Raw genomic sequence first — 21644 nt, forward strand, 5'->3', positions numbered from 1 at the left:
AATACCTAATTGTTGTTTTTCTGACAGATGATGTGATTTGATTTTCAATACAATTTTTTAAAGCCAAGTTTTAGTTTAATATTGACTGTGTAGTCGATTTTAAAATGAGATGGAGCATTACCACGTGAGATGCCATCGAAACATGGACTGCTTTGTTAGCCTAATGACTTAGGATTTATTTCATTATTTAATGGGCATAGAACATAGAACAATGAAGCATAGAACAGTTTTCATAAAAGCTATGACTTGTGGCTCAGGAATAGCATGTAAATATTGCATAATCTGTGATCAATAGAACATTATTTACTTATATCCAGCATTTAGTTTATAAATTGACAAACAACAAAATATTTATCAACAAAGTGAGCATGAAATATAGTAATAGAGTATAAATGTTACCTAAAATATCTAAACATTGCACATTCAAATAGTTATTTGTAGATAACAAGCATTTAACTGTTGAACTTTTTTCACAAAGGCTGCCAAAACAGGTTATAGTCCAGAACAACTAAAATTAGTACAAATAACAGAAGCCTTCCATAATACGTGCTTCCCAGACATCTCTGTTTCTTAATACTCATTGTGGTCTTTACAGATTTTTTTTTTTTCTTTCTTCAAGAAAGCCAGCATGTCAACCTTTGCTAGTTTCAGACATGAATGCTGACACCTGACTATGTTGCCCCTAGCCCTAAACTTTACAGATTGTTTGGCGTGAAAGCACAATCGTATCCCCCACCCCATTTGCGCAGCTCTTTCCCTGGGCTCCACCAAAGCCCTTCTTCCCATTCTGCACAGCTGTCCATGTAGCAGCAAAACCTGTCATAATTTTAGTGCAGGGCACCATCTGGGTGTTTCAGACAGGACTCAAGAGCTTCATGCTTTGCACTCTTGCTAGCTAGCTAATTTAGGAAATAAGAAAAAAATAAAAATATTAATAGTGATGTTTTTATGAGGAGCCAGTGTGCCTTGTAAGGATATAGACCCCCTTTTGTGGTTGCTTTTATGGCTTGCTGTCCATGTGGCCTCGCACAGCTAAGCACAGAAAGAGATCAAAGTAAAAATTTGCCCTTTATGGAGTTCTTTCAGTACAAAAAGGTTAGGATTGTACATGCCCAGCTCATCCACAGTGATTGAACTTGGCATGTGTTCCTCAGTTTGACTCGGTTCTGTGCTTTTGCTCCTACCGTTTGATAGCTGAATTCTCTTGGCCAGTATGAGGATCTTCCAGTGAAATATCAGGTAGTTTGCCATGTTGTTAAGGAGAAGGGCAGTGTCTGGAATTTTCAAATATCTATAATTTAATGCTGTCAAATTGATGCACTATGCTTTGTACTGTATTTACGGTCCACATTGGTGATTTTGGATACAGTGGAACCTCGGTTCACAAACGTCTCGGTTCACGTACAACTCGGTTCACGACCAAAAAGTTCGGGAAAAACTTTTGCCTCGGTTCACAACCACACACTCGGTATACGAACAAGCCAGTTTCCCTTTCGGTTTGTACATGTTCAGTCTCTCCCTGTGCATTTCCTGTGCAGTGAGCGAGCGAGAGAGAGAGAGAGAAATAGAGCTAGCCAAGTGCCTGCTGGGGAGGGGGAGGGGACGATTGCTGCACGTGTTTGCCTGCCTGCCTGTGCGGGGGTGGAGTTGGGGTGAGGGGATGGTTCACGTGCACGTACTGCCTGCCTTCTGCATAGGGGGAGAGGGGCTACAGCTGAGACTCTATCTCTCTCTGAGAAGCAGGCAGTACGTGCACGCAAACCATCTCCCCAATTTCCCAAAACCCCCCGGCACAGGCAGGCAGGCAGGCAGGCAGGCTGAGAGAGAAAGAGAGAGAGAAAGCAAGCAAGCCGCGTGCCTGCCTGGCTTTTTCATTTAACCTGTTCATTGTTCTCAGTCAGACGTGCAGTCTCTTTGTGCTCTACAGTAATTTGTGTGCTTTTGCAGTTAACAATGGCTTTTAAGCAAGTGAAGAGTGGTGAGAAGAAAGTTTTGAAGAAAATTGAAATCGAAGTAAAGAAAGAAATTACAAGAGGTGGAAAAACTGTTTATCAGTTTACTCATTTACCAATTTGAGAACCCTCGTGCTTTCAGGCAGCATAATGTAAACAAAGCCAGACTGCCAGTAATGTGGAGGGCAAACACGAAGGGTTAGGTCACAAGGACTTTGTTTTTGGAATGGCTGCATGAGGCTTTCGCTCCCGCCAGCTAAACAACTAAAAACACCAGAAACCCAAGAAATCACTAGAGAGAAAACACCTGAAGGAAAACATCCCTCCATTGCGGAGCCAGACTCTCTCTCAAAACTATAACCTCCTCTCCACCCAGTTCCTCCTCACTTCATGCCAGAACTCGACTCATGCAAGGTTAGTTTTCTTGGTGGTTTATAGTTTTTGTTTTACGGATTTTTCAAAAGTTCATTTTTCAGTTCGTAGCGTGAATTGTTGCAATGTTATTTTTCACTTATTTCAAATGTACGTTTTTTTTTCTCCCTGTGCTTAAAACTCATTAAAAAAAAAAGTGTTTACATGGAGTGGTTCGTAGTGTGATTTGTTGCAATGTTACTTTCCTTGCTGGTTTATTAAATTACAGATTTTTCAAATGTTCCTTTTTTTCCTCTGTGCTTAAAACTCATTTTTTTAAAAATTGTTTACTGTACTGTACAGTACAGCGATCGGGCTGTAAGAGTAATAGTGTGATCTCCTGCAATGTTACTTTTTTGGTTGCTTGTGGTTGGTTTTTAAATTAAAGTTCGTATTTGTTCAAATGTTCCGAGAGAGAGAGAGAGAGAGAGAGAGACTGACTGCTCGTGTAACCGAGCAGGGAGCCTGGGTGTTTTGTGTCAGTGTTATTCAATGTTTTTACAGTACATTAGTTTACTATTACACTGTGCATTCTATGGTGTAATTAACTACACTGTGTGCACAATTATTAGGCAAGTTGTATTTTTGAGGATTAATTTTAATGTGGAACAAACACAGTGCTATCAGTCAATCCAAAATGTTAATAAACCTGAAACCTGAATGTTTCACAACGAAAATGTGAGTGTGAACATCATCAGGGGAATACATAGGTGCGCACAATTATTAGGCAACTATTAGTGTGCAGATTTATTATTCAACTAAAGGAAAAATGAAAATTTTTCCATCTCACTTGTTTATTTTCATCTGTTATAGTGAGAATAATAAACAAACACCTTAAAATTTACAAATAAACATCTCTGACATTTCAAAAAAAAATTAATCAATCAATCAAGGACCAATATAGCCACCCTTCTTTCCAATAACAGTCATAAGCCTTTCCATTCATGTAGTCTGTCAGTTTCTTGATCTGTTGACGATCAGCTTTTGTGGAGCAGTGACTACAGCCTCCCAGACACTCTTCAGAGAGGTGTATTGTTTTTCTCCCCCGTAAATCTAGCGCTTAAGAAGTGCCCACAAGTTCTCGATAGGGTTTAGGTCAGATGAGGAACGGGGGCCATGTCATTATTCTTTCATCTTTAAGGCCTTTACTGGCTGGCCACGCAGTGGAGAACTTCGATGCAAGTGATGGAGCATTGGCCTGCATAAAAATCATGGTCTTTTTCCTGTATCACTGTTTGAAGAAAGTGTCTTCGAAAAACTGGCAGTAGGTTTGGGAGTTGATTTTGAGTTCATCTTCAATGCAAAAGGTCCAACTAGCTCATCTTTAAAAATACCAGCTCATACCAGTACCCCACCTCCACGTTGGAGTGGAGCTCTGTGCCCATTACTGATCCACAGGTCCATCCATCTGGTCCATCAAGAGTCACTCTCATCTCATCGGTCCATAAAACCTTTGAAAAAAATCTGTCTTCAGATATTTCTTGGCCCAGTTTTGACGTTTCAACTTATGTTTCTTGTTCAGTGGTGGTTGGGTTTCAGCCCTCCTTACCTTGGCCATGTCTTTGAGCACTGAACACCTTGTACTTCTGGGCACTCCAGGTAGGTTGCAGCTCTGGAATATGAAAGTACTGGAGGATAATGGGTTCCTGGTAGCTTCACGTTTGATTCTTCTCAAATCTTTGGCAGCTAATTTGCAGCTTTTGTTCTCAGCACGTTTCTTGCGACCCTGTTGACTATTTGCAACAAAATGTTTGATGGTTCTGTGATCACACACCAATATCTTAGCAATTCCAAAAGTGCTGCATCCCTCTGAAAGACTTTTTACAATTTTTGACTTTTCAGAGTCAGTTAAATCTCTTTTTGGCCCATTTTGCCTGAGGAAAACTAGCTGCCTAATAATTCTGCACACCTTGATATAGGGTGTTGATCTCCTTAGGCCACACCCTCCCTCATTACACAAATACACATCACCTGACGTGCTTAAATCCAATAAGCATTCAAGTTAATACAGCTTGGAGTTGGAATATACGCATTAAAAATGATATGGTCAAAATACTCACTTGCCTAATAATTGTGCACACAGTGTATATTTGTGCTTAATCTTTACATACAGTTCGTACGGTCTGGAACGGATTAATTGTATTTACATACAATCCTATGGGGGAAATTGCTTTGGTTCACGACCAACTCGGTTTACGACCAGAGTTTTGGAATGAATTATGGTCGTGAACCGAGGTTCCACTGTACACCTGACCGAATTGTGTTTTCTTTGAAATTAAACTTGTCGTTGCTTTAACTGTTGTGGGTCCACAGATTCTCATAGCGTGTATTCCATTATTGTGTAAATTTACATTTTCTGCATTGAATCTTGCGAATGCCAAAAGACTTTTTCTGCTCTTTTCCTTTTATTTCTGACCTTGCTTTGTCTTGCTATTTTTTCAGTTATACCTGGCCCTGATTTCCTTATTTTTTGCAGTAATGCGATCCTTTATTTGTCGACATTCCATCTATAACATATTGTCCTTTATACGCATTATTTGCACTGAGGCCCCTGTATCTGTGTGTGTTGCTTCCCTTTACACTACTGATTTTTTTTTTTTTTTGCCCATTCTCTTTTGTCTTGCGGTTCTTTTATTTGTCTTTTGTGATCTTAATGTGAAGATCACATATCGTCTCCTAGTCATTCATTCCACAGGATTTTTTTTTATAATACAGAGAAATCTAGCGAACCATTCAAAACTGTGAAAAGGCCAAGCATGGAACTGAAGTATGAAAACAGATCTGCAAAATACTTCAGCTTTACATGGCATGTCTGGAGTAAGTGTGTGCCAAAATTAATTTAGGTAAAAAATATATATATATATATCTTTTACATTAAAGTGTTAGCTTTGCCTTTTTTTTTAAATGCATTTGAATTACATTTGGATAGCAAAGTCAATGTGACAGCCATATTGATCAGGCATGCTGCAAATCATATGTCCTAAATTGCAGCCTTTGCGATTTTCTAATCGCATTGTTTCAAATCATGATTTCAATTTGAAATCAAGTAATTGTTCAACCCCAGTAGCCGTTGATGCAGAAAGAAGAGTTTCAGATGAAAATGATATGAGTCACTGGTTAAATTATTTGGTATACAGCAGGTGTGATGAGCCTTGTTCCAAACTTCATTTTCAGTTTTACTTGTTAATGTGTTTGACATTTCCAAAAGTATGTAAAGCTACTTGCGTATTTTCCCAGGTCCATATTAATTTTTTCTTAGATATTACATCAACCCTGTTTTGTGTATATTACTGTTGAATAGCTGAAGCATCTTTAATTTCAACTTTTACCCTTACAGATTATGGTACTACACCTTTGTGCAAATTAATTGAAAATTAATTGAAACAAACTCTGAAAACAATAAAAATCTGTTTTTTTTTTTTGTTTGTTTTTTTTAAAGAGTCAGGGAGGTCATATTATGTACTGATGTGAGCATATAAATATTATTCATAATAACAAAATTTAGCAAAACCGATTTTTGTTGTTTTCGGGATTTGCTTCTATTAATTTGTATAAGGGTGTAGATTTAGAGACATAATACAGTAGTTCAAGAGCAAAAAAATCACAACACAGTTATTAAAAATATCCACATTTCCTAAATAGTTTGAAAGATTACTGTACTTTCTCTCCATAGAATAATTTAATATAAACAAAATAGAATGACTTGAAGGATTTGGCTATAAAATATTTGTGAAAGTCGATAAGAGATATTTAGTCTTTTAACAGTGGCATACATTAGAGGCTTAAAACAAGTATCTTAACCTTCTTGTTATTTGTGTTGTGAAGAATTGTTAAAATTGATTTTCTGTTGCTAGTGACTTTACAGTTTCGACTGGAAATGCAAAGTGCACCCTTTTGTGTCAGCTTATTGCTTTGGCATGTCTCTACAGATTTAAAATACCATAAAAATGTCCTGAAGAGTTCACATGGAAAAGAATAGGTTTAATGAAATGTAATGGCTTGGTCATCAATTCTGCAACAAGAGCCCAGACCCTTTATTTTGTTAGACCCCAGGAGTTCCCAAGTTCAATGTCTGACCTTCAGCTTGTACATGATTTCTATCTTATAACCAGTCAAGTATGCTGTAATTGCTGCCAGTGCATTAGTGAAACTACCCTTATGTGAAGTAGTCGTCATTTTTTGTTTATGCTAAACTGTGCATTCAGTCATTTTTCTAATTTTTTTTTGTTTTGTTTAGTGTGAAGCTTGTTGTGTTTCTAACAGAACTAGATTTTATTTAGTCACTCAATCTTCAGACATTTCTGTGAATTTGGGTCTAAGCTTTAACAGATTTGTAGGCTTTTTTGTTAGCATAACATTCATTAGTAAACATCAAACTAATGCTGAAAGTGGATTTATCCTTGGTACATGTAAAAAGTCTTTATAGTGTTATTCTGTATACATTTTAAAAATAATCCTTGGTTCTTAGTTACCTTACTTGCAATGCCTATTAAGTAATATATGGCACTATACCACTTCAACAGCCCATTGTAGGGGTTCTTCAATAAGATTCCATATGTGTCTTTTTTTTATTTCCAAACCATTTTTGTAGATAGCTCAATAAGACATTGCAACATTATAACCCTTACCTATGCAGTTCACTGCTCCATCATTATGTAAGTTGATATTAATTCACATTATGCATCTTTTGGGCAGAAGGTGTGAAAGAACAGTCTGAATGAGGCAAGCTACTCAAGCAAGAGGTTTACAAACTTCTTGGAGGCTATGGTTTTGTTACACAATAATTCAAGCCCCTTGCACAACTGATCATGCTATGAACATGCTGCAAAATAAGATCTTGACTATCCAGTGTGTGGTCTAGACCTTGTGCTATCTGATTTTTGTTTTATTTGAACTCCTAACGTATGCATGAAAAAGTTGATTTGCAGTTGATAACAAGGTGAAATTTGCAGTGCATAGCCAGCTTCACATATTTTTGGAAGGCATTCAGAAGCTTTTTTTAAATGTTACATTTTTAAAGCAAAAGAAAGCATCCATAATTTCACTTGCATCAACACTTGTTGTCCCAACAACAAACAACAGAATAATATTAAAGCCCTTTTCCTTATGGTTGAACTTATTTTTTTAAATATTTTCCTAACTTTGTTATATTTAGTAACAAAACTCTTTCCCTGGAAACTTGGGCACTTTCCAATCTTGATGCCCAAAGAAATACTTAAATCAATCGTTAAGTAATAGGAGAAAATTTTGACAGCATAGTATAGGTTGGTAATGAAGATCTCTCTCTGTATTTTTTTTTTTTTAAAGTCAAAATAAAGAACCATTGTTTCAATTGGGTCACATATTTAAATATTCCTTTTTTGATTAGTATTTAATTTCCATGTAGCACAGCTCCAGTTATGATGATAAATAAGCAAAAAAGAAGACAGTGCAAAGTGTTCTAAATTTAATGATTCATGGATCCAATGATTGTTTTAAATTTGTACAATTACACATTTCAAATAATGTAAGTCTCAGATCCAGTTCAGAATCACAGAGGATCTGGAAGCCTGACTGGTCAACATTGGCCAGTAATGCACACCCACACTAACATAGGCCTGTTTAGAACTATGTACTAATTAACCTAACGCACAACTCTCGGAAAGTGAGAGGAAGACCAGGGAATGCAAAGCAAAACCAATACAGTTAGGAGACAAAAGTAGAAACTACACAGCCAGTTAACCAGGATGTCTAATTAAAAATCTTTAAAAGCAAACCTGTTGTATAATAGCCTTCTTTATTGACCTTCAGAAAACAAAGGTACTTTTATATAACTATGTATGCATGTATTCTTGAATCCATTCCTTTTTGTATTGTGTGAGAAATGCTAACTAATGCAGTTTGTTTTGTTTTTTTATTGTTGATAGTACTAATCCTCAATTACCTTGCTAATTAAAAACTTAAGCCTTTGACACCCCTCATTACCAATACAAAAAAATGTCAAACTTGAAGTCATGTGCAAAATGATATCTAAGTACATGGTGTGGCTAAATGCTGAATTTCAAGGAGTAATTGGTTGTGCTTGTTCCAGAATGATGAACAAAGGGCTGAATATTATGTAACAGGGCATCAGAATGCAACAAAGACATGCAAAACATTTGAAGTTCATCTGCCCATCATGTAGGTCCTCTAATTTGGAGATATCAGTGCCCCGAGGTTTTCAGTTCCCTTCTGATTTAGCGCATGCACACTAAGATGTGATTATCATTGATCTCCTTGTGTTCACACAGTTTTGTGTGCCATTTCCCTTGTGATCTAACGCATGCTTTGTGCAGAATGCCAGCCTGTCCGTCAGTAAACATGCACATGTAGCCGCTTGCCAGCTGTTTTCTCATGCACCGCGGTATCGTGCAATCTGCATTTTAAGGTTGCAGGTGTATTATATGTTGTTGGCATTTTACCGGGGTGCTCTGTGATTGATGGCAGACAGTAAACTTTGTTAAAATGGTATCAATAACTGCCACTTTGTTAGCCCCGAATGTTCTGTTAAAGATACATTGTTCAGCGGGAGTACATCATCAAAGAAACATGGAAAATAAGATTTAGCAAAAAATTAATTATAGCAATAATAATAATAAAAAGAAAACGTTCCTATGGGAAAGGCTTTGTTTTAGACCTTGAATTTCACCTCTGTCATATGAGTGATTAAAACTGTGTGAATAAAATAGTTTAAGTTCTATTTAAAAAATAATTTTAAAAAAATCCCTTGCCTGTCATGACCATCCATCCATCCATCCATTGTCCAACCCTGAATTCGAACACAGGGTCATGAGGGTCTGCTGGAGCCAATCCCAGCTAACACAGGGCACAAGGCAGGAAACAATCCTGGGCAGGGCGCCAACCCACCGCAGGACACACACACACAGACACCAAGCTCACACTAGGGCCAATTTAGAATTGTCAATCCACCTAACCTGCATGTCTTTGGACTGTGGGAGGAAACCGGAGCCCCCGGAGGAAACCCACGCAGACATGGGGAGAACATGCAAACTCCACGCAGGGAGGACCTGGGAAGCGAACCCGTGTCTCCTAATTGAGAGGCAGCAGCGCTACCACTGTGCCACCGTACCGCCCCTGAAAAGCAGGGAAAGTCAGTGGGTAGTACCAACACAAGCATTACCTTTCAGAATATCCAAATCAAAGGTGCAAGTCTCACCAATTGCATATTGAAAAAACAGTGGAGGTTACAATCAAGGAACTGGAAAGCCAGTTTGAAAATATAAGGGGTAGTCACAAGGAAGCTCATTCTTCTATAATGGTTCATGACCAGGTGATTTAACCACTTAATGAAAAAATTAGATTGACTTAAATGTTATCAAGATGCCTTGTTGAGGAATGTATGTGATATCAAGGCTGTACAAATGGAATGGAGATTGCTAAAAAATTCTAATTAAAGACCAATTCTCAGACAAGTCTTAACAGTTTGTGGGAAGTCTTACTGACAAAAGAGCTTTATTTTGCAGATTTCCAAAATGTTCTACATCTTGTTGAGATCATGCTTATTCTGGCTATTTCAGCAGCTCAGTGTGAATGTGGCTTTTCAGTACAGCACAGAATAAAAAAAAATCTAAAGTGTGAAACCCACTCAATGTCTCAGCCCTGGAGGATTTAGTCAGAATCGGCACAGAAGAGCCATCGCTTGAGCAGTTTCCTGAGCCAGGTTTCAAACGCTGGCTCACTTCAATCAAGAAGAAAAGAAGACCACATTACACTGGATGGCCGCCTGACACTGATGTGCTGATGGTCAGTGACACAGACTTCAGAGCCTGAATTCCAACAATTATGGATGGATCAAAAGCCAGAAGTCTACGTGACCATCATCATCAAGTCCTTCCGTGAGAACCCTAAATCCAAAGTGGACTGTTTCATTTATGTTAGGTAGAATGCCCCGAGGGGACTGGGCAGTCTAATGGTCTGGAATCCCTACAGATTTTATTTTTTTCTCCAGCCGTCTGGAGTTTTTTTTTTGTTTTTTCTGTCCAACCTTGCCATTGGACCTTACTCTTATTCTATGTTAATTAATGTTGACTTATTTTATTTTCTTACTGTGTCTTTTATTTTTTCTATTCTTCATTATGTAAAGCAGTTTGAGCTACGTTTTGTATGAAAATGTGCTATATAAATAAATGTTGTTGTTGTTGAATCAAATACACTGCTCTTAGTGACTGTACATAGTTGTTATGACATTCAGTTACCCAAATCATTAAGACAGACATAAAAGCTCAAGGGTAGGATACATATCACAGCAGAAGGAAATGAATTATGAACACATACATGGAGGTTTGAAAGTTAAGCAATTGAAAGATTAATATTTTACACATGTGATTATTTGGTGGCTAAATCAAAGCTATTGGCTCCTATTTTTGTTTTTTTTTCTCCTTGAAGTGAATTTTTGTCACTTCCCTGTTGTTCCCTGCCTGGAATTTGCATGTTTTCCTGGTGGGTTTCCACAATGTGCTCCGGTTTCCTTCCAAGGACATGGAGGTTTAGGGATGTGGTGATGTTAAAATGACGCTAGTGCTTGTGTGTGCTTTTATTCACCTTGCAATGAGCTGAGGGATCGTTTCTGCCTTGTGCCTGATACTAGCTAGAATGAACATGTCTCTGAACTGATGGATGTAATCATTAAACTTCCATGCTTTTCAGAGATTTTATGGATAGATGTCCTGGGAAATTATTGCATATCTCCAGAAATTGCAAATTCGAACGTTGTTTTCTGACCATGGTGATATCTCTGCCACTTGGTGGATTCCTCCAGATTTTCTTTAAGTACGGATACAAGTACAAATAGTACCCCACTTCTGTAGCAGTAGCATCCGCAGGCACACACAACAGGTTGCATGAAATATAACCCCAGCCTAAGGCACAGAAGACTTTAGCTAACATCCCTGGATGAGGCCAAAAGAGGAAAATTGACAGAAGATTGAACGGAAAGATTTTTTTTTTTTGAATAGTGGAGAAAGAACCAAGGAAAACATCAAAACAAATTCAAGCTGACCTTCAAACTTAAGGTGCAATGGTTTCAAGTCACACCATCCATTGCTGTCTGAATGAAAATGGGTTGTGTGTTAGAGGACCCATGAAGGTCCTACTTTTTAAGAGAGCAATACAAAAAAGCTCAAAATGTGTATTGATAAGCCACAGCTGTCCTGAGAGAATGTCCTTTGAACCAAAAAAACAAAACCAGTGGTTTTTTTTTGTTTTTTTTATGTATTTTTTTTAAGTAAACCCCAACAATTTTGTGCTCACAGAAACCAAAACAAAGCTGTCAAAGAAAGGAACACCATCATCCCTGCCTTGAAATGTTGAGGAGGCTTTGTAATGTTTTTGGGTTGCTTTGCTGCCTTTGGGTGCCTTGAATTTGCACATTTAAATAAAAAGCCTTGACATACAGCTTTCTGACACTGGGTTGTATCATAATGAAAGGTCATAGTTCTTCAGCAGGATAGTGACCTGAGACATACCTTAAGAATGGATTAAAAGAAAACTTTGGATGATTCTGAAGTGGCACGTTATTATTCCTAATCTGAATCCAAATGAATAGCTGTGGAAAGAATGAAAACTCACAGTTGGGAGAAGGCACCCATCAAACCTGAGAGTGAGAGGAGTGAGGCAAACATCCAGTTGAGAAGTGTATAAATCTCGTTCACAATTACAGAAAAAGCTTGATTGCTGTTATTTTCTACAAAGAATGATATACAAAAAAAAGGTTAGGGTACTTATATTTTTCTCTGTGCTATGTTCTCTTCTGTTAGTTTCAACTTAAGTAAAGTTAACCTGGATCAGAATCCTTAAGTGATGTTTTCAGCACCTTGTTGAATCCATGAACTGAAGATCATTGTTCCTACAGAGTTCCATGTTGGAGTTTAATTGTCAACAGCAAGTGGCACTCTTAATGCATCTCAAAACCCAGGATAGATGCTGTTAAATTAAGATTATTTAAAAGTAAGGTGGTGTTTTTTCTTTCAAAAAATATTGAATTCAATGAGGGATTATCAAAGTAAAGAGAAAAACAGTTAGACCTGCTGACCTTTTGAACCATGAACTTTCATATGAAAGGACCCTTATAACTGATGAGGTGACTACAGTAAGCCCTTGTTTATCGCGGTTAATCCATTCCAGACTCTACTGCAATAAATGCATTTCGGCAAAGTAGGATTCTTTATTTATAAATTTCTAAATATGTTTTTTAACATTATCAGAGCCCTCTAGACATGAAATAACACCTTTTAGTCAAAAGTTTTAACTGTGCTCCATGACAAGACAGAGATGACAGTTCTGTCTCACAATTAAAAGAATGCAAACATATCTTCCTCTTCAAAGAAGGCCGCGTCAGGAGCAGAGAATGTCAGAGAGAGAGAGAAAAGCAATCAAAAATCAATAGGGCTGTTCAGGCTTCTAAGTATGCGAAGCACTGCAGGAAAAAGCAGCTGCAAGAAAGGGAGCAATGTGAAGGTAGTCTTTCAACATTTTTTAGAGGAGCGTCCGTATCCTTTAGGCCAGTGTGCGAACAGCCCCTCTGCTCACACCCCCTCCGTCAAGAACAGAGAATGTCAGAGAGAGATAGAGAAAAGCAAACAATCAAAAATCAATACGTGCTGTTCGGGCTTTCAAGTATGTGAAGCACTGCACGGGAAGCATATCGTATATCTTTGAGGAGTTTTATTTAATACGTAATACGTGCTCTGATTGAGTAGCTTCTCAGCCATCCGCCAAAAACGTCCCTCGTATGAAATCAATTGGGCAAACCAACTGAGGAAGCATGTACCATAAATTAAAAGACCCACAGTCCGCAGAAATCTGTGAACCAGTGAAAAATCCATGGTATATATTTAGATATGCTTACATTTAAAATCCGCAATGGAGTGAAGCCGCAAAAGTCGAAGTGCGATATAGTGAGGGATCACTGTATAGTAATTTTCCACCTCATGCTAAAACCAAATTACCTCTATTTGAACATCTAGCATCTTCTTTGAAATCTATCTAACCTCTGATCATCCTAACAATGGCCTCATTTCCTGCAGTCCATCTTAATTTGTGGAATTCAAGCACTGTCACTTGATCCCCTTGTAAGTAATTTTTAGTCAGGAGACTAGCCTGTCGCTTGGCATGAGATGCTACACAGTAGTGTGTCCACAATATACAGTAGAGTTTCAAGTACAGCTGTTCCTGCATCCAAATGAGTGTTCATAGTGTATGTTACAAAGGTACAATTTAACGTGACAGTTCTTCAGTTATTCAAATATAACAAAAATTGTATTGTGCACTTTTGATTTGTAAGTTACTTTGGGTAAGTGCTTTTATCAAGTAGATAATAAATGTAGCAAAATAATTTAAAAGAAGAAAGCAAGAGTTTTACTAGAATATCTTAGAATATGTCTTTGTAATTTGTGGATTAGTCTATGCACGGAGCAGTGTAAATCATAACAAACATTAAGTGGAATTTAAAAAATTGCTGTGAAGTCTCTTCAGAACAAACCGCATTAAACAAAACAACCTTTGCCATCTTTCAGCTGACTCTGATACATCTGAAGAGAGAGACTCATAAGTTGATGGTGTTTACAGATTAGCCAATATACAATCAGCACAACATTTTGGACATTGTTTTTAAAAGTTAAACATAATACCCTCCCCTGTTCAATTCAGCAAGCTAAATAAATGAGTGCTCAATATATGAGTTAGATTCTTATGTATATTGAAATATCAGAAAGGCTGGGAAGAAGCCATTGTGTTTAGAACAGCTTTAGTGAATTATTCCCTTCTTCTACCTGTTCATCTTTTCCCAGTTCTATATAGGTTCGATATGCTTGATTAACCTTTTCTATATAGCTTGGTCCTGCACCACCGCCTCCTTTTTTTTTTTGTAACTCGACATTCCCATTCTACCACATCTAATTTCTTCTGTGCTCCCTTTACTGCCCATACCTTTGCTTCATGCATCATTGCTGCTCCTACCACTATCTTAAAAACTTTACCTTTTAATCTTCACCTTAATTCTTTGATCACACAATATTCCTGATACTTTCTTCAAATTTTCCATTCCCACTGCACTCTATGGGTTATCTCTACATCTTATTTTCCATCTTGGCATACCACTGAACCTAAACCTTTAAATTTTACTGCACTCTGTAATTTCTGTGACATCACTCGCAGCATATTCACTCAAGAGCATCACACGTGACATGCCTGTTCCAAGGCGCTTGTTATGTAAACTAATAAAATAATAAATTGCATTGCATTTTTACTTTTAATAGAATAGATGGCTTATACAGCTGTCACTATACCCTAATAAAAGATGTTTTAAATAGGAAAGAAATGATACGAAATAAAAAATAACCTGCTAAAGGAAGTACCATTCCCATTGGAGCTCATTAAAAAAACTAGGAAAGGTAGGTAGCAATGGTTTGATTATGGGGGTCACAAACTTAGGTTTTGGAATAACTGTGTACACTCTTTTTAGCTATCGAAGGAATTTATTTATTTACACAATTTATTCCTGCTCTCATTTTGCATCATTAATGAAGGCATATCACCAAAATGTTTAATGGACTTAAATGGCAGTAGTACCCTCCATCATTCTTTTTTACATTTCCCATGTATTTTTTTTCTTCTTTAACTATTACCTTATTTAGTTGCAGTGTTGGTTGGTCTGTTGCCTCAATTGTGCTGCATTTGCGATGTGGCGTTTAATGAAGTGAAAGATGCCAAGCATTTTGTTATACTACATGCATTAAAAAGTATATTTTAATAGACGTTAACACTGAATATGCCCAACAGAATATAACTGCTTAGCAGACAGAAATAGGATTATATTGTATTGATATTTATATATTCCCCAAGTATTTTTAATTGGCAAGTATGCATTTGACTTTTAAATATATGGTTTGGTTCCTCTTGTTGTGATATGTTAGACTGTATCTTTTAGTGACTGGTACACTATGGGAAATACATTGCATTAAATTTTTTTGCTTTGCCTGACCCTTGTAAAAGGAAGTAGTTCATTGTATCAAGTTCTAAAGTTTTATTTAACCTGTTTGCTGCTTTGGGTAGCGGTTCACCGACAAAAGCGCGATAGGCATATGAGCCCCATCAAAACCGCAACGGACAAATGAACGCCGACAAACCCGCTAACTGGTTTTCGACAAGTGCGCCACGACAAAATCGCGAGAGAGGCCAAGAGAGTGGAACGCGTATGTACACATTATGTGCTAGGTTATAACTGTTATAACTGCTGATGGCATGCCGCGAACAAATAACTCAGTCGAGGGTTGGCAACGCATCGTATACAAAGAGGAATTACCAGCAGTCAGGCAGCCAGCAAGTCTTAAGTACGCTCAACTATCAAAACGTCTTGCTGCAATTCTTCCTACATATGCAGGGCGTGATCTTAAGGACCGTCTGCGTGCCATGCTGATGGCATGCCGCGTCTAATAATATTGACTTCTAAAATAAACATTATTATATATGCTTTAAACTAGTAATTCATATTTATTGAAACTTTCGCGATTTTGACGCCGCATTTTAATCGGCGCTATTTTGTCGGCGCTCATATGTCTATCGCGCAAATGTCAGGTCACATTGGGTAGCCAGTGAATGCCACAGAAGACTTAAGAGTTTTGTACAGTGACTATGTTTTTGTAGAATTGATGCACATTTATTTTCCTAGAGTATTAACCTTAAGATGCCATTGCTTTTTTCCTTGGGTCTAACTCGCTGTGTTTCAGGGAAGAAAGCTTTCTAGCCCAGAATGAAATTTAAAAAATATGAAATCAGCAAAGCGTGTATCCCTAAGCAACTTAATATTTTGGAAGAGTAAAGCTACCTTTTCAAGTTTGATATTTTAAATAATTGAGTGGTGTTGTGGCACAGTGAGTAGAGCTACTTCAACAAGGCTTCCAACATTCTGGTTTTGAATCCCTTACCTGGACATTATCTCCTGAAGTTTCTGCAGCAAATAAAATTTTCAACATATTGTATACCTTATGTGACAAAATGCTTTGGATTTTATCTCAATGTGACATTGATACTTAAGATTATTCAAATGTTGTGCTTCAATGCTGTTGCTATAGAAAAATAAGCTGAAAAAACAGAGCCTCTTTAAAATTAAAGGGTTTTTATTCATTATATGCACATGTACCAGGATAGGATTTTTGTGTCATACAGTCACATTTATTGCCTCTATTTCAGCTCCACCACTAAAATTTGAAGATAAATTTGCATTGTCAAGGGCATATATATGTCTTTATATTTTCAACCACTTCTTGTTTAGGTTGGGTAAGAGGCATAGGCTAACAGAAACCAGTTATGTAGTGAAGGCCATAACAGTCACCTAACTATATATTTATTTACATCAGCTTGGTATTGAGGATTGTCTCACACAGCATGTGAGTGGCTCCAAGTCCAGTTTAGAACATAAAGATGAAGAGCTCTTTGTGAATAACTAAAGAAACTGTCAATTTAGTCAGCTGAGCCAAAGGAAGTCCTTTTTCTCAGTTTAGTATTCAGGCTTTTTAAACATATACACTCATAACCTAATTATGCAACAAGCTCATTTCATTTGGTTTCACTTAAGTGAAATATTTTTTGAACTATTGACTCATGATTTGTTTCTTTGTTTTTTTCAAGGAACAATGTTTCATGCTCTCTCTCAAACTATAAATGTGAAATTAAATAAAAAAAGATAACCCCTTGATGATTAACCAAATAAAATACCATGGAATTTTTTTTCCTTTAAAACATGTTGGTTTCATGCTTTTAAGAATGTTTAAAAATGTGCATTTTTGTTATTTGCCATGCCCCTTTTTACTCCAAAATGTTTAATTTACTGCCTCTGGACTGCATCAACAAATTAGTAAACAGTGTGGAATTCCAAGTTTCACCAAGGTGCTTAAAATAATATGGCTGGTATTGTGATCACAGTAAGAAAGATTATTTTGTGATATAGGTGAAAGTACAGTTTAATATGGGCACTGTAGTGGATTTCTCTTTATTGTTTGTTTGAAAGTTATTTTTTGCTTTTTTTTCCTTGTATTATTGACAGAATGAAGATGCTAATGGAGATAAGGCTTGGTATATGCACCAAGCTTATTCTCGATACTGGCGACATTATCACCAAGCAATGTTATGGCAAAAAAGGCATAAACAGGCTTATAGCAAAGCAGTTCAGAGCATTGGCTGTTTTCCCTTTAGTTCATCAACAGTGAACACTCATCGCTATTCTGACTGGAATGAGGACGACTATTATGCTTATTCTGATTACTGCTTTGGCTCTGGCAAAGAAAAAAATTGGACCTATCATTCAAAATTTAGGAAAGGGGAAGATGACAGAGCGCTGGATATAGAAGACCATGAATCAGAAACTGATGAAGAGTCAGAAACTGACAGCGAAATTGAGTGTGATGTCACCAACATGGAAATAACGGAAGAACTACGCCAATATTTTGCCCAAACAGAGAAACACAGAAAAGAACTTAGTAAGTACCGAAGCATAACCAACCAAGCTGTTCATAATTGGTATAATAAGCTTGTTAATTCTTTCTAAATGGTGAATCACATTGGTGTGTTTTAGTTGTTTTACTTTTTAGAAGCTTTAGAGAATAGTCTTTAATTCTTAAAATGTTTTTCAAGATTTTTCTCCTGTTCGTACCACTTCATCAAAAAGGGAAAAGTTAATTGAGGAATAGAAAGAGAAACAAAGCCAAACTACTAAGACATGTAGGTAACTCATTAAACATTTATAACAGCTTTTAAAAATTATCTGAATGGAGGCAGCCTAGGTAAAGGCTAATTATAAACAAGTTAGATAAACTGTCATCACCTTCTGTTTAATGTCATATATGTCCTTTGTGTTACATGTACAGTGCCTTGAAAAAGCATTTGGTCTCCAAAACTTTTTTCACATATACTGCGTGATTGTAACAGCCTGGGATTTTGATCAGTTTAATTGGACATTTTTATTTGTAAATCGGACCCTTTTTAATACTACTGCCCAAAAATGAAGAAAAATTATTAACCATTAAAATTTAATTCCAAAAGCTGCAATGTCATCAGTTTATAGTACTTGGTTGCACCACCACTTGAAGCTGTTATAGCAAGTAATTTTGCACAGTGTAATAGAGCAAGATTTGCCAGTTTCTGTCTGCAAAATTGTCCTGTCTCTGCCAGGTTAGTTGGGAAGTGGTGGTGGACAGCAATTTTTAGCTCTTGAATGAGATGTTTGATAGAGTTAAGGTCAGGACATCAATTTTCTTCCATTTAAACCACTTGGTTGTTACTCTAGCAGGTTTCCCTAGAATAGGTCTTTTTTTTGTGTGTGGAATATTCATTTTTTCATGAGCCTGATCAAAGTTGTGAAAAGTATCCCACACCTACATACAAACATACATACATACAGTGCATCCGGAAAGTATTCACAGCGCATCACTTTTTCGACATTTTGTTATGTTATAGCCTAATTCCAAAATGGATTAAATTCTTTTTTTTCCTCAGAATTCTACACACAACACCCCATAATGACAACGTGAAAAACATTTACTTGAGGTTTTTGCAAATTTATTAAAAATAAAAAACTGAGAAACCACATTATTCACAGCCTTTGCCATGAAGCTCCAAATTGAGCTCCGGTGCATCCTGTTTCCCCTGATCATCCTTGAGATGTTTCTGCAGCTTAATTGGAGTCCACCTGTGGTAAATTCAGTTGATTGGACATGATTTGGAAAGGCACACATGTCAGAGCGCAAACCAAGCATGAAGTCAAAGGAATTGTTTGTAGACCTGCGAGACAGGATTGTCTCGAGGCACAAATCTGAGGAAGGTTACAGAAAAATTTCTGCTGCTTTGAAGGTCCCAATGAGCACAATGGCTTCCATCATTCGTAAGTGGAAGAAGTTCGAAACCACCAGGACTCTTCCTAGAGCTGGCTGGCCATCTAAACTGAATGATCGGGGAAGAAGGGCCTTAGTCAGGGAGGTCACCAAGAACCCGATGGTCACTCTGTCAGAGGTCCTCTGTGGAGAGAGGAGAACCTTCCAGAAGGACAACCATCTCTGCAACAATCCACCAATCAGGCCTGTATGGTAGAGTGGCCAGACGGAAGCCACTCCTTAGTAAAAGGCACATGGTATCCTGCCTGGAGTTTGCCAAAAGGCACCAGAAGGACCCTCAGACCATGAGAAACAAAATTCTCTGGTCTGATGAGACAAAGATTGAACTCTTTGGTGTGAATGCCAGGCGTCTTGTTTGAAGGAAAACAGGCACCGCTCATCAGCAGGCTAATACCATCCCTACAGTGAAGCATGGTGGTGGCAGCATCATGCTGTTGGGATGTTTTTCAGCAGCAGGAACTGGGAGACTAGTCAGGATAAAGGGAAAGATGACTGCAGCAATGTACAGAGACATCCTGGATGAAAACCTGCTCCAGAATGCTCTTGACCTCAAACTGGGGCGACGGTTCATCTTTCAGCAGGACAACGACCCTAAGCACACAGCCAAGATATCAAAGGAGTGGTCTCGGGAGAACTCGGTGAATGTCCTTGAGTTGCCCAGCCAGAGCCCAGACTTGAATCCGATTGAACATCTCTGGAGAGATCTTAAAATGTGCACCATATTTTTAACACGGTACAAGTTATATGTTTTAATAAATTGATTACACTTCTATACACATTCTGTATAGCAAACATCATATAAACAGATTCACAACAATTCTCTGTATATTTTAATGTAAAATAAGTTTAACAGCCAAAAGATATCAATTGTCTTTAGTTTTGGCAGGCTCTTTTTGACAAAAATATGTATTTTAGATTTATTGCCTGATATTCTCTTTTCTTTTCCTAATCGAATAAATGAAAAACCGCAGTGAGCCATTTTTTGCCCTGTACTGTCTTGCAAGGGGATTAAAAAATATTCGCTTGCTGCTTTTGCAACAAGGAAATGTCCCATTATTCGTCTATCAGTAAAACAGTGATTTGCCTTTAGGCATCAGTGTTTTTGATGGGTAGGTTTGCAGTAGTGATGCTACAAAACTGCTCTAAATTTGAAACCACTCCAAACTTTATCATCTTAGAATGAACTACAAACAGAGGACTTAATCTTCTTTGTGTTTTGTTTACCTCAGGAAAAAAAAGTGTTATTACATGTAACAGAAACATGTAAATACCAAAACATAAACAGTGTCATTTGGTATACTAATGCAGATTTAGTACACATCCTTCGTGTGTGGTGTTTTCATCCAGGCAACAAAACACAGCACAACATTGCAGTCAGGAAAGTACAGGCATGTTTCATTTTACGTTTTTCTTATATTACATGCACATGAGAGGATGAAATGTCCGTGCCGATGAACGCATCCCTTGTGTTGCTATAGGCTGCCACAGTGCAAAGCTTGCTGACTTCCAAATTTCCCCTGATCCGAACATTGGCAGAAGCTGCATGACTAAATAGATTGCTATAGGTGGCAAAAATGACAGAATTGTTTGCCAGTTGCCTCAACCTGACAGCTTTTGTGCTGAGTCATGCATTTCTACATACATACATTCTCAAGCTGCCTTAATGCAGTTCACAATTTGTAAGTGTAAGCCCTCTCTCCTACAATTTGCTGTTAAATCAGTGTTGTTTATAGTAGGTAGTAGGGCTGGGTATCAGCATTGATGTCCTGATTGCATTCATTATCGATTTTATCTTGATTGAATTAGTGTGCACCGATATTTGAAGTGGTGGATTTCTTTAGAGATTGCTTAACATACATAGAAAACATTAGTACAATGTGACAAATTTCAGTAACACTTTATTTGAAGGGTGTCTACATACAAAAAAACCTTTTTCACAGCACTGCACTCATTCGAAATTCACCATAATTTAACTAACCTTTGTACTGCCATATATTATTGGTGGGTCGGACTCCTTGTGCAATGACATCTACTTTATAAAACATCTATATCATCCTTGAGAATAATATTATTATAAAATAGACAAATATTGGTTCTTAAATGTTATTTAATAACCTTTTCATGTGTTATGAATCTCCATGTTAACACCCTTCAACTAAACTTTTAGCTAAAAGATACAGTGGGAAGACTTGTATCTTTCTATAATTCTTCAGTTGCTCACTTGTAGCAGTCATGTTAATGACTCTCAAATTTGTTCTCACAGTCCTCAAACAAAAAGCAAGCATTTTAAAGTATAGATGTAGAGCTGATGCTCTTTGACAGCTGCATTGAATGAATGGAACATAAAAGAAAAAGAACA

The 21644-nt window shown here is 37.3% G+C and overlaps 1 protein-coding gene across 3 annotated transcripts in view; it reads left to right on the forward strand.

Annotated features, from left to right (window-relative positions):
• The window catches only part of gemin8 (gem (nuclear organelle) associated protein 8), a 142739-nt gene that overhangs the window by 45362 nt on the left and 75733 nt on the right, over positions 1 to 21644 (forward strand). For all 3 annotated transcript variants that reach the window (XM_039743599.1, XM_039743597.1, XM_039743598.1), the window contains one exon: positions 17443 to 17875. In XM_039743599.1, the coding sequence (XP_039599533.1) occupies positions 17443 to 17875 (433 nt within the window). The remainder of the gene's footprint in view (positions 1 to 17442; positions 17876 to 21644) is intronic.

Source organism: Polypterus senegalus, chromosome 2 (assembly GCF_016835505.1).
Source record: "Polypterus senegalus isolate Bchr_013 chromosome 2, ASM1683550v1, whole genome shotgun sequence".
In the NCBI taxonomy this organism is placed as follows: Eukaryota; Metazoa; Chordata; class Cladistia; order Polypteriformes; family Polypteridae; genus Polypterus; species Polypterus senegalus.